Below are 14,924 nucleotides of genomic sequence, written 5' to 3'. Positions count from 1 at the left end.
CTACAAAATGATAATAGTGTGTATGATTCTTATTGATATTTTATCGGATCTATATTAATACTGTAATATCGGTTATTGTATCGGAAGTAAAAAAGTTGTATCAGGACACCCCGAGAATTTACAAACCCTGTTTCCATATGAGTTGGGAAATTGTGTTTGATATAAATATAAACGGAATACAATTATTTGCAAATAATTTTCAACCCATATTCAGTTGAATATGCTACAAAGACAAGATATTTGATGTTCAAACTCATAAACTTTATTTTGTTTTGCAAATAATAATTAACTTAGAATTTCATGGCTGCAACACGTGTCGAAGTAGTTGGGAAAGGGCATGTTCACCACTGTGTTACATCACCTTTTCTTTAAACAACACTCAATAAACGTTTGGGAACTGAGGAAACTAATTATTGAAGCTTTGAAAGTGGAATTCTTTCCCATTCTTGTTTTATGTAGAGCTTCAGTCGTTCAACAGTCCGGGGTCGCCGCTGTCGTATTTTACGCTTCATAATGCAAATAATAATTAACTTAGAATTTCATGGCTGCAACACGTGTCAAAGTAGTTGGGAAAGGGCATGTTCACCACTGTGTTACATCACCTTTTCTTTTAACAACACTCAATAAACGTTTGGGAACTGAGGAAACTAATTATCGAAGCTTTGAAAGTGGAATTCTTTCCCATTCTTGTTTTATGTAGAGCTTCAGTCGTTCAACAGTCCGGGGTCTCCGCTGTCGTATTTTACGCTTCATAATGCGCCACACATTTTCGATGGGAGACAGGTCTGGACTGCAGGCGGGCCAGGAAAGTACCCGCACTCTTTTTTTTACAAAGCCACGCTGTTGTAACACGTTGCTTGGCATTGTCTTGCTGAAATAAGCAGGGGCGTCCATAAAAAAGACGGCGCCTAGGTGGCAGCATATGTTGTTCCAAAGCCTGTATGTACCTTTCAGCATTAATGGTGCCTTCACAGATGTGTAAGTTACCCATGCCTTGGGCACTAATGCACCCCCATACCATCACAGATGCTGGCTTTTGAACTTTGCGTCGATAACAGTCTGGATGGTTCTCTTCCTCTTTGGTCCAGATGACACGATGTCAAATGTTTCCAAAAACAATTTGAAATGTGGACTCGTCAGACCACAGAACACTTTTCCAGTCTGCATCAGTTCATCTTAGATGATATCGGGCCCAGAGAAGCTGGCGGCGTTTCTGGATGTTGTTGATAAATGGCTTTCGCTTTGCATAGTAAAGCTTTAACTTGCACTTACAAATGTAGCGACCAACTGTATTTAGTGACAGTGGTTTTCTGAAGTGTTCCTGAGCCCATGTGGTGATATCCTTTAGAGATTGATGTTGGTTTTTGATACAGTGCCGTCAGAGGGATCGAAGGTCACGGTCATTCAATGTTGGTTTCCGGCCATGCCGCTTACGTGGAGTGATTTCTCCAGATTCTCTGAACCTTTTGATGATATTATGGACCGTAGATGTTGAAATCCCTAAATTTCTTGCAATTGCACTTTGAGAAACGTTGTTCTTAAACTGTTTGACTATTTCCTCACGCAGTTGTGGACAAAGTGGTGTACCTCGCCCCATCCTTTCTTGTGAAGGACTGAGCATTTTTGGGGAAGCTGTTTTTATACCCACCTGTTCCCAATTAGCCTGCACACCTGTGGGATGTTCCAAATAAGTGTTTTAAGAGCATTCCTCAACTTTATCCGTATTCATTGCCACCTTTCCCAACTTCTTTGTCACGTGTTGCTGGCATCAAATTCTAAAGTTAATGATTATTATCAGTTTGAACATCAAATATGTTGTCTTTGTAGCATATTCAACTAAATATGGGTGGACAAGGATTTTCAAATCATTGTATTCCGTTTATATTTACATCAAACACAATTTCCCAACTCATATGGAAACGGGGTTTGTATTTCCAGGCTTTCGAGGGGGGGGCTTTTTTTTTTTTAATTTTTTTTCTTTGTCATGAAAAAGGGACATTTTTGTCATGAAAAAGGGAGGTTTTTGTGGTTGGTGCACTAATTGCAAGTGTATATTGTGTTTTTTATGTTGATTTAAGGGGCTTCACGGTGGCAGAGGGGTTAGTGCGTCTGCCTCACAATACAAAGGTCCTGCAGTCCTGGGTTCAAATCCAGGCTCGGGATCTTTCTGTGTGGAGTTTGCATGTTCTCCCCGTGAATGCGTGGGTTCCCTCCGGGTACTCCGGCTTCCTCCCACTTCCAAAGACATGCACCTGGGGATAGGTTGATTGGCAACACTAAATTGGCCCTAGTGTGTGAATGTGAGTGTGAATGTTGTCTGTCTATCTGTGTTGGCCCTGCGATGAGGTGGCGACTTGTCCAGGGTGTACCCCGCCTTCCGCCCGATTGTAGCTGAGATAGGCGCCAGCGCCCCCCGAGACCCCGAACGGGAATAAGCGGCAGAAAATGGATGGATGGATGTTGATATAATTAAAAAAAAAAAAAAAAAAAATTATTTTGTTTTTTTTTTAAATAAAAATGATTAAAAAAATTTCTGCGGCCCGATACCAAACGGGCCACGGCCCGGTGGTTGGGGAACCACTGCTATAAGGTAAAACATTTTTTTTTTTGCACGATTTGGCTTCAGTAAAAACCTTTTGCAAACAAAAACGACGGAATAAGTTGGAACGATAACACTGAACATTTCCTCATCCCTCCAAAGTGTGAGTTTTCACTCTGACAAAAACTGCCGTTGTGCGTGTGTGTGTGTGTGTGTGTGTGTGTGTGTGTGTGTGATGGGACTCTGCACCATTCTCTCCTCTGCAGTCGGGTGTTTCTGGCTGGCTTCCCACTGCTGCTGCACCACTCCACACACACACACACACACACACACACACACACACACACACACACACACACACACACACACACACTAAAATGTCCTCCCACTGTCCAATATGTATTATTTACACATAAACTCCCAAATAGTGTGTGTATCAGCAGTGTTCGTCCACGTAATGCCCACAAAGTCACCTCCAGTCTCTGCTTACACGGCCAAGACCTTTGCATCGTCACGCATGTTTTACGCCTTCCACCCTTTTTCGCCACACGTACACGCTTGGGCTGGGGGGGGGGAATCGTCCCCTGCTGACTCGGCGGTCCTGCGGCGTTTGGAGCAGATGCGATTTGAGCCGGACACGTTTGCAAAGAGATGAAATACTGCAGTGGAGCAACCTCCTGCATAACTCCAGTCTCTCTACCCCTCCCATATTTCTCCATCTCGCTCTTCTCTTTGCAACTTTGCAGAAAGCCATGTTTTCTGTCGTTTTTTTTTTGGCTACTTCATGCAGGAAAAGTGACGCTGAATGCAAAATGTACTCTATTACAAATGTTGTGTTTGATTTTTTTAGTGCAATTGAATGTGAGTGTGAATGTTGTCCGGGGGGGTAGGGGTAGCGGGGGGTGTATATTGTAGCGTCACGGAAGAGGCAGTGCTGCAAAGGGTTCTGGGTATTTGTTCTGTTGAGTTTATGTTGTGTCACAGTACAGATGTTCTCCTGAAATGTGTTTGTCATTCTTGTTTGGTGTGGGTTCACAGTGTGGCACTTTTTTGAAACAGTGTTCAGTTTCAGTTCAGTTTATTTTCAGTCTAACAAAAACATATTCAAACATGGATCACGATTCAAAAATGAATAACATGACTGAAACAGGCAGAAGCAAAAAAGCTTATATGCCCATTATTTAACCAAACAAACATACATTTCTAGTTCACATAACTTTTTAAAATACATTGTGACATCTTCTTTTTGAAATTAAATACTGAGTCACTCATTTTTATTTCTCTACCAACAGAATTCCACAAATTAACACCGAGAACAGATAAAAATCTACGTTTAACAACTAATGTTGCTTTTGGTAAAATAAACTTAGATTCATCTCTTAGATTGTATTTGCTGGTCTGTAGAGAGAAGTATTTTTTGAATTCCTTCTGGAAGAGTATTTATTTTTGCTTTGGACATTATCTGTGTTATTTTACAATAAACAATATCTTGAAATTTCATAAATTTTGATTTAACAAATAATGGATGGGTATGGTCATGATATCCTGCTTTGTTTATTAGCCGTACAGCTTTTTTTTTTGCAGCAAAACAATATCATTAATTGTGTTAAAGTTGTTTATACGGCCACCCTCAGCGTGACCTGTATGGCTTTTGACCAAGTGTGCCTTGCATTCACTTGTGTGTGTGTGAAAAGCTGTAGATATTATGTGATCGGGCCGGCACGCAAAGGCAGTGCCTTTAAGGTTTATCGGCGCTCTGTACTTCTCCCTAAGTCCGTGTACCACACCGTACAGCAGCGTTTTAAAAAGTCATAAATTTAACTTTTTAAAAACCCATACCGATACCGCATTAATAAGCCGATAATATCGGCAGTTCGATATTATCGGACATCTTTAGTGAGGTCACACACTGATGTTGGTCGAGAAGGCCTGGCTCTTAGTCTGCGTTCTAATTCATCAAAAAGCTGTTATATTGGGTTACAGGTCAGGACTCTGTGCAGGCCAGTCAAGCTCACCCACACCGGACTCTGTCATCCATGTCTTTGTGGACCTTGCTTTGTGTACAGTCATGTTGAAAGAGGAAGGGGCCCGCTCCAAACTGTTCCCACAAAGTTGGGAGCATGGAATTGTCCAAAATGTTTTGGTATCCTGGAGCATTCAAAGTTTATTTCACTGGAACTAAGGGGCCAAACCCAACTCCTGAAAAACAACCCCGCACCATAATTCCTCCTCCACCCAATTTCACACTCGGCACAATGCAGTCCGAAATGTAGCGCTTTCCTGGCAACGTCCAAACCCAGACTCGTCCATCAGATTGCAGGATGGAAAAGCGTGATTCATCAGTCCAAAGGCGTCGCCACTGGACTCTAGAGCAGTGGCGACATGCTTTACACTTTGCATCGGACTTGGTGATGTATGGCTTAAATTCAGCTGCCCGGCCATGGAAACCCATTCCATGAAGCACTCTGCGGACTGTACGTGGGCTTTTTGGAAGGTCACATGAAGTTTGGAGCTCTGTAGCAACTGACTGTGCAGAAAGTCTTCGCACTATGCGCTTCAGCATCCGCGGACCCCTATATGTCAGTTTACGTGGCCTACCACTTTGGTGGCTGAGTTGCTGTTGTTCCCAAACTCTTCACTTTTCTTATAATAAAGTTGACTTTGGAATATTTAGGGGCGAGGAAATTTCACGACCGGATTTGTTGCATAGGTGGCGTCCAATGACGCTGGAAATCACTGAGAGCGGCCCATTCTTTCACAAATGTTTGTAGAAACATGCCTAAGTTCTTGATTTTATACACCGGGCCAAGTGATTAGGACACCTGATTCTCATCATTTGGATGGATGGCCAAATACTTTTGGCAATATAGTGTACATACATCCGCGCACACACACATACACACACACACACACACACACACACACACACACACACACACACACACACACACACACACACACACACACACACACACACACAAATAAAGTACATACCTACACACTCACAGTTCGTACATCCACACGCTTATATTCACTCTACAAACATACATACTCTACATATATAAGTACATATACATACATACACTCATGCATATGATCACATTACATCAAACATATATTAACGTTGTTCCCTGAATCTGGGTAACACACGGCACACTGACCAAGCTTAACCTTTTGTTACTATAACAATCTACAAGGTTAATACAGTTCGCTTCTCCCTCTTCCCCTCCATTTATCTGCTTTCTTTTGTATTTCAAGTTATCGTTACATGTATGTATGGTTGCATTTGAAACATGTGTATTGTTGATAATAGAGGTAATTAGGGACCGAATGTCCCTTTGGGACAGAGGATCCTATTGTATTTCTAAGGTTTTATTATTATTATTATACTGACGCCTCTTTGAGCTGTAATTTGACCATGCTTCAAAACTCACCAAATTTAACACACACTTCAGGACTGGCAAAAATTGCCATCTACTGAAAAAACAAAACCCCAAAACTCAAAATTGCGCCCTAGCGCCCCCTAAGAAAAAACACAGACAAAACTGCTTGTAACATCCGTTAGGAATGTCGTAGAGACATGAAATAAAAACCTCTATGTATGTCTCATTTAGACCTACATTTAATACTCTGACACCCTTCAGCAAAAATCAACAGGAAGTTTGCAATTCCCCCTTCAAAACAAAAGTTTTGTAAAAACACTCACCTTTGCCTCTTTGAACTGTAATTTGAACCCCTTAACATGCTTCAAAACTCACCAAACTGGAGACACACATCAGGACTGGCGAAAATTGCGATCTAATAAAAAAAACCTAACCCCAAAACTCAAAATTGCGCTCTCGCCCCCCCTAGGAATAAAACACAGACAAAACTGCTCCTAGGAAGAAAACACAGACAAAACTGCCTGTAACATCCGTTAGGAATGTCGTAGAGAAATGAAACAAAAACCTCTATGTATGTCTCATTTAGACCTATATTTAATACTGTGACACCCTTCGGCAAAAATCAACAGGAAGTTTGCAATTCCCCCTTCAAAACAAACGTTTTGCAAAAACACTCACCTTTGCCTCTTTGAGCTGTAATTTGACCCCCTTAACATGCTTCAAAACTCACCAAACTGGACACACAAATCAGGACTGGCGAAAATTGCGATCTAATAAAAAAAAACCTAACCCCAAAACTCAAAATTGCGCTCTCGCGTCCCCTAGGAATAAAACACAGACAAAACTCTTACTAGGAAGAAAACACAGACAAAACTGCATGTAACTTCCAGAAGGAATGTAGTAGAGACATGAAACAAAAACTTCTATGTATGTCTCATTTAGACCTAGATTTAATACTCTGACATCCTTCAGCAAAAATCAACAGGAAGTTTGCAATTCCCCCTTCAAAACAAATGTTTTGTAAAAACACTCACCTTTGCCTCTTTGAACTGTAATTTGAACCCCTTAACATGCTTCAAAACTCACCAAACTGGACACACACATCAGGACTGGCGATAATTGCGATCTAATAAAAAAAAACTAACCCCAAAACTCAAAATTGCGCTCTCGCGCCCCCTAGGAATAAAACACAGACAAAACTCTTACTAGGAAGACAACACAGACAAAACTGCCTGTAACTTCCAGAAGGAATGTCATAGAGACATGAAACAAAAACCTCTATGTATGTCTCATTTAGACCTAGATTTAATACTCTGATATCCTTCAGCAAAAATCAACAGGAAGTTTGCAATTCCCCCTTCAAAACAAACGTTTTGTAAAAACACTCACCTTTGCCTCTTTGAGCTGTAATTTGACCCCCTTAACATGCTTCAAAACTCACCAAACTGGACACACACATCAGGACTGGCAAAAATAACGATCTAATCAAAAAAACCTAACCCCAAAACTCAAAATTGCGCTCTCGCGCCCCCTAGGAATAAAACACAGACAAAACTGCTCCTAGGAAGAAAACACAGACAAAACTGCCTGTAACTTCCAGAAGGAATGTGGTAGACACACGAAAAAAAAACATCTATGTATGTCTCATTTAGACCTAGATTTAATACTGTGACACCCTTCAGCAAAAATCAACAGGAAGTTTGCAATTCCCCCTTCAAAACAAACATTTTGTAAAAACACTCACCTTTGCCTCTTTGAGCTGTAATTTGACCCCCTTAACATGCTTCAAAACTCACCAAACTGGACACACACATCAGGACTGGCGAACATTGCGATCTGATAAAAAAAACCTAACCCCAAAACTCAAAATTGCGCTCTCGCGCCCCCTAGGAATAAAACACAGACAAAACTGCTCCTAGGAGGAAAACACAGACAAAACTGCCTGTAACTTCCAGAAGGAATGTCGTAGAGACATGAAACAAAAACCTCTATGTATGTCTCATTTAGACCTAGATTTAATACTCTGACACCCATCAGAAAAAATCAACAGGAAGTTTGCAATTCCCCCTTCAAAACAAACGTTTTGTAAAAACACTCACCTTTGCCTCTTTGAGCTGTATTTTGACCCCCTTAACATGCTTCAAAACTCACCAAACTGGACACACACATCAGGACTGGCGAAAATTGCGATCTAAAAAAAAAAAAACCTAACCCCAAAACTCAAAATTGCGCTCTCGCACCCCCTAGGAAAAAACACAGACAAAACTGCCTGTAACATCCCTTAGGAATGTCATAGAGACATGAAACAAAAACCTCTATGTATGTCTCATTTAGACCTAGATTTAATACTGTGACACCCTTCAGAAAAATCAACAGGAAGTTTGCAATTTCCACTTCAAAACAAAAGTTTTGTAAAAACACTCACCTTTGCCTCTTTGAACTGTAATTTGAACCCCTTAACATGCTTCAAAACTCACCAAACTGGACACACACATCAGGACTGGCGAACATTGCGATCTAATAAAAAAAACCTAACCCCAAAACTCAAAACTGCGCTCTCGCGCCCCCTAGGAATAAAACACAGACAAAACTGCTCCTAAGAAGAAAACACAGACAAAACTGCCTGTAACTTCCAGAAGGAATGTGGTAGAGACACGAAAAAAAAACCTCTATGTAGGTCTCACTTAGACCTACATTTCTTTAATTGACACCCTTCAGCAAAAATCAACACGAAGCTGGCAATCACCCCTTCAAAACAAAAGCTTTGTAAAAACCCGTCACCTTTTTTCAAACATTATCTCCTCTGAGCGCGTTTGTTGTGTCGGCTTCAAACTCGAACAGGAAAGAGATAGAACTTTTCTGATTAAAAGTTGGGAGAAGAGTTTTTCTAACTGCTCTGGTTTAGATTTTACGAGCCTTCAAAGAACTGCTGCGCTGCTGCCGTCTCAAGATGGCCGCTTAAAAGCAGGAAGCACCAGAGAAGGTAGGTACTGTGCGGGTAAAGATGTGTTGACTGGGTGAAAGAAGGAGACACCAGTTTGACTCCAGGATACAGAGAAGGTAGGTAATGTGCAGGTAAAGATATGTTGTCTGGGTGATGGCAGGAAGCACCAGCATGTATGGGTGAGAGAAAGAAGCACCAGTGTGACCCCAGGATGCAGGGAAGGTAGGTAATGTGCAGGTAGAGATATGTTGAATGGGTAAAGGCAGGAAACACCAGCAAAAGTCGATCCCGTCCATCGCTGCTTGCAGCTTTAATTATTGTTATTATTCATTATCAGAATCAGACATACTGTTTTAATCCCAGAGGGGAAATTAATATCAATAGTGCTATTTCCATTGGTCTTATTATTTATTATTATTATTAGTGTGCAAACATTTACTGAAATTTAAAGCTGCAACACATTATTCATGTTTACGTTGTTTCTTAAGGGGAAATTTGCCTTAATATACAAACTGTGGAGGCTAATGTCCCTCCACAGTGCAAAGCAGCTTCTAAGTCAGCAGTACACGCCTCAATGTCGGTGAATAAACTGTTTTTCACAAGTAACATTATCACCGGAGGATGAGCTACCTAAAAACGCTATACTGCACACCTTAGGAGGATACAACATGCCGAGTGAGAGTACGTGAATGTAAACAGGAGTAGGCGGGTCGCTACACGTATCGACAGATAAATATAGCATTGATATTTTTTATCGGGGCGGTATAGCTCGGTTGGTGGAGCGGCCGTGCCAGCAACTTGAAGGTTGCAGGTTCGATTCCCGCTTCCGCCATCCTAGTCACTGCCGTCGTGTCCTTGGGCAAGACACTTTACCCACCTGCTCCCAGTGCCACCCACACTGGTTTAAATGTAACTTAGATATTGGGTTTCACTATGTAAAGCGCTTTGAGTCACTAGAGAAAAGCGCTACATAAATATAATTCAATTATGGCAAAATATTTTTGTCATTTTTGTTAATGCTTAAAATCTCAGTAAATATATATATATATATATATATATATATATATATATATATATATATATATATATATATATATATATATATATATATATATATATATATATATATATATGTATATATATGTATATATATATATGTATATATATATGTATATATATATAAAAAAAAAATATATATATATATATACACACACAATGACAATGTTGTTGTTTTAAGTGAAAATAATTGAACGTGTAAACTGTAAAAATTGTAGTAATCCCCTGGTTTGTATTATTATTTGTATTACTATCATTTTTATTATTATTATTATTATTATGTGTTCTTTCGCTTTCACCTTGAAAAAATGGTAAATATAACTGTTCCTCACTCTGATTAGAATCTTTTTTTCCGTCATACATTTTGGGGTGAGGAAATTGCTCCGTAAAACGGCTAATGCTAATTATTAGCACATATTAGCATCCAGCTCGCGCATTTCTTTTAATGCATTTCTTTCACGTTGGACTTTCACAGAGAAGATATTTTGTATCTCATGCAAGTCGTCACGCCTCTAAGTTATGTTTTGGTTTTGGTCATGATATGTTTAGTTTTTGTACATTCAGTCAGGTTTTGCACTTCCTGGTTTTGTTTGTTTCCATGTCAACTCATTAGTTTTCACCCGTCACGTCCCTGTTCTCAGCCTCACACCTGTTTTCACTAATCATCACAGCTATTTAAGTCACTCTTTTTCTTGTCTTCGTCCTGGGATCTTCTCACACTCGCACGCACCCTACCCATGCTGTTCAAACCTTCACGTCCTCGTCCACGGTTCCATGCCGTGTAAGTTTGTGTATTCATGCCACAGTGCAAGTTTTGTTTTTTTTGTTTATAGTCATGCCATTGTGCTGTTTCGTTTAAAGTTTAGTATAGTTTATTATCCGCCACAGAGCGCGTCCTCGGTTTGCCTTTTTGTAGTTTGTTTGTTTATTTAATAAATATCATGTCCCACATCATCCTTGCATCGAGGAAGCACAAACATCCACAGCCCAAGCCCGACACAAGTAACATGAACACACTTTACTGTGTTTGTCCAGTTTTACTGTGCTTTGTAGAAACACTCGCAAAAAGCTCTGAAATGAAGAATATTTTTTTTTGTGTTACGCTAGCAAGAAGAGACGTTAGCGGGATTAGAACAGAACTGCTTGCAATCCGAGATTTTCTTTTTTCCCTGCTTTATTACGCTCGGTGCGCACATGTTAACATTAGCCCTGTTGTGACGTCATCAGTAGGTACGAAAATACACAAACAAACCGCTAACTAGACTAAACTTTGCTACTGACAATCATCCTCAATTATAACCACATTAGAATACTCGCTAACACCAAATGAAAGTTAGAATGTTTTCTGCTTAGTGCAAATACATTTACATACAATTATGCTGTGCTAAAATAAATAAACAACTAACTAAAGTTGATGGATGGAACAGTAAAACGAATAGACAGCTTCACCACTTTAGTCATATTTTTGCGCTTAAAAAACTAAATTTTAAGTACTTTGATCAAATGTGACTTCAATTAATTTAATGTAAAATTATATATATTTGTATCGCTATTTAATATATTAAATGATTTATTGCACAATTTGATAAAATTATCCATTTCACAATTTAATCATTTATGTATTTAACTATTCTTTCATAAACCAGTTAATGTAAATTAAAGTACCTTTGTTAAATGTGTCATGAATGAACTTAATGTAAAATGTTCTACACTTATATCATTATTTTATAGTTTAAATAATCCATCCATCCATCCATCCATCATCTTCCGCTTATCCGAGGTCGGGTCGCGGGGGCAGCAGCCTAAGCAGGGAAGCCCAGACTTCCCTCTCCCCAGCCACTTCGTTTAAATAATTTATTTCATAAATTATTTTTAAATTTATTACACATGTACTTATTTAATTCTTTGTGGCAGAACCTTGTAAAGGTATTTTATAATTTAAAAAAACAACTTCAATAATTAATTAAATGCACTTTTACATTATTTGAAAATTGATACATTTAATAATTTTTTTAAAATTTAATTAACATTTTATTAAATTATTAAAAAAACATATGTATTTGTCAAAATATTTATTTGTTACCCCGGTGGAGAACATCATTTCTTGCAGAACAGGAGTTGCAAAAAGCTCAACAAGTAAAACAAAGCGATAATAAATAATAAAAAATAACAATAGTAATAATAGTAAAACATTTATTGCTGGCTGAAATCAGGTTATTGCATCATGTACTGTACTATGACTAAAGTTAAAGTAAATTAAAGTACTTTTTGTTAAATGTGTCATCAATGAACTTAATGTAAAATATTCTACACTTATATCATTATGTTATAGTTTAAATAATTTATTTTATGAATAATTTTTAAAATTATTACACATGTACTTATTTAATTCTTTGTGTCAGAACCTTGTAAAGGTATTTTATAATTAAAAAAAACAACTTCAATAATTAATTAAATGCACTTTTACATTAGTTGAATATTGACACATTTAATAACACATTTTTTTATTTAATTAACATTTTATTAAATTATTGAAAAATGTATGTATTTGTTAAAATATTTATTTGTTACCCCGGTTGAGAACATAATGTCTTGCAGAACAAGTGTTGCAAAAAGTTCAACAAGTAAAACAAAGTGATAATAAATAATAATAGTAATAATAGTAAAACATTTATTGCTGGCTGAAATCAGGTTATTGCATCATGTACTGTACTATGAGTAAAGTCAAAGCCAATTAAAGTACTTGTGTTAATTGTGTCATCAGTTATGTAAAATTATATACATTTACATCATTACATAATATTTCAAATGATTTATTTCACAATTTGATGAATTATTTATTTCACAATTTAATCATGTATTCATTCAATTAGTTATTCATTAACCTGTGTGTCAGCACCTTGTAAATGCATTTTATAATAAACATTAAAGTAACTTTAATAACACATTTCTAAGTTAATTTAGATTTGATTAAATTATTGAAAAATGTATGTACTTATTTAAACATTTATTTCTCGAATTAATTTTGTCCCAATTGACTCTCCATGCAATACAATTGAGCTCACCCCCCCAAAAAAGAAATTAAAACAAATTGATAATAAATAATAAACAAAATTATAAAAATATTAATAAATAATTAAATGCCAGCCGACTTGTCCAGGGTGTACCCCGCCTTCCGCCTGATTGTAGCTGAGATAGGCGCCAGCACCCCCCGCCTCCCCAAAAGGGAATAAGCGGTAGGAAATGGATGGATTTATATCAGGTTATTGCATAATGTTCTGTACTATGACTAAAGTTAATGTAAATTAAAGTACTTTTGTTAAATGTGTCATCAATTTAATTAATGTAAAATCCTATACATTTATATAATTATTCAATATTTTTTATTATTTATTTCACCTTTCAATTAACTATTTATTTTACAGTTTAATGAATTATTTGTTTACCAATTTAATCATTTATTTATTGTATTAATTATTCATAAACCCTGTGTGTCAGCACCTTTTAAATGTATTTTAAAATAAAATAAAACTTAAGTATTTAATTAAAATATTAAATGTGCTTTTGCATTATTTTAATTACTGGCACATTTAACAAGATGTATTTATTTAATTTCAATTATAGTAAATTAATTAAAAAATGTATGTAATTATTTAAAACTTTGAAATTTCATATCTGGGGTTCTACGTAACAATAAACTATGATTCATAATTGGTAAAATGTAATTTTAGAAACAAAGGTTGCAGAACTAATAAACTGTTACACTTACTGTATTTACATTTATACGATAAAGTGTTTTTTTAAAATAAGAAAACACCATGTCTGACTTGTCTCCATTATTTAGGATTTTAGTGGCTCTCCCCTACTTTAAAAAATTAAAAAAATCTAAATGAATACAATTGAAACCATTCAACTCAAACCATTAAAAAAATTGATCTGCTGCTGCTCTCTAGCGGTTGTTTTTTGCAACTGTCCTTCTGCGTGAGCTTTGTAGCACAAATTATAAACACAATCCAGCAACAAAACGCATTGCTACTTTCACTAAAATCTGCACATATCATTGCTGCACATCAATCATCAACATAAATAATTCACGAAACAGTTGTTGTCATGGGGACGAAAAAGGGTGTGGCACCTTACTAGTTGAAAACAAACCATAGGGCTAAATAAAACCCTTTGCAATGATTTCTCATTGGGAAGATAAATATTATTGACATATTAATTTGTTGGTGTGTCTTATTTGGGTCATTTATTAGAAATGAAAATATATAGGAGGCTTGGAAAAAAAGGACAATGTGCAGCTTTATTAGTTAAATAATTGATGATGTTATACAAATGGCGCCAAAGGTTTTGTACGTTTGCTCCAAAGTACCAGAGAGTTTAGACATTATTATGAATAATATAAATATGGTTATGACTCCATCATGCACGTGTTTCATCTTAAACGGGGATGTTATTATAGGCCTTAGAAATAGCAACAAAAAAATAAATAAATAAACAAATGGCTAAGGCAGGCCGCGGAAACGTTTACTATCAAAGGTTTTCAGGGCCTGGTCGACGTCATTTTAATACAAAAAAAATAAAAATATGCAATAATAACATTGTGGAGCCCATCCTATCGACGTGATGGCTTCTTACCGGAGACCCCCAGCAGCAGGATCAGCATCAGCAGCCGAGCAACGCCGCTTCTCCCCGCCTGCGCACTCACACACATGGTCGCTGCTTCAAACGATTTTTTTTTAGGGGGGCAGGACAAATGCAAAAATAGAGAAAAAAAAAAAAAAAAAAAAGAAAGCTTTTTGGCAGGTAAAAACGCTGAAAAATAAAGCGTGTGTGCTTAGAGGCAGGACATAGCTGGCAGTGTCTGTAGCCTTGTGATGGTTGGTTTTACGGTTCTCAGTGTATGGGGCGAGACAGGCGGGCGGGTCGGACAACAAACACGAAATGATCGTGAATGAATCCATTGAAATAGTTAACAAAACTGTATTTAAATCGACAAGGC

The 14,924-nt window shown here is 37.4% G+C and overlaps 1 protein-coding gene across 1 annotated transcript in view; it reads right to left on the bottom strand.

Moving 5' to 3' along the window:
* LOC133564731 (sodium channel subunit beta-2-like) overlaps window positions 1-14,690 on the bottom strand; it is a 35,665-nt gene extending 20,975 nt beyond the window's left edge. Inside the window, exon 1 of the mRNA XM_061919212.1 lies at window positions 14,561-14,690. Coding sequence (XP_061775196.1) covers window positions 14,561-14,636 — 76 coding nt within the window. The 5' untranslated portion in view covers window positions 14,637-14,690. The remainder of the gene's footprint in view (window positions 1-14,560) is intronic.
* Between the last annotated feature and the right edge of the window lie 234 nt (window positions 14,691-14,924).

This window comes from Nerophis ophidion, linkage group LG13 (assembly GCF_033978795.1).
Source record: "Nerophis ophidion isolate RoL-2023_Sa linkage group LG13, RoL_Noph_v1.0, whole genome shotgun sequence".
NCBI classification, from domain to species: domain Eukaryota; kingdom Metazoa; phylum Chordata; class Actinopteri; order Syngnathiformes; family Syngnathidae; genus Nerophis; species Nerophis ophidion.
This window is presented reverse-complemented; position numbering and strand designations above follow the sequence as displayed.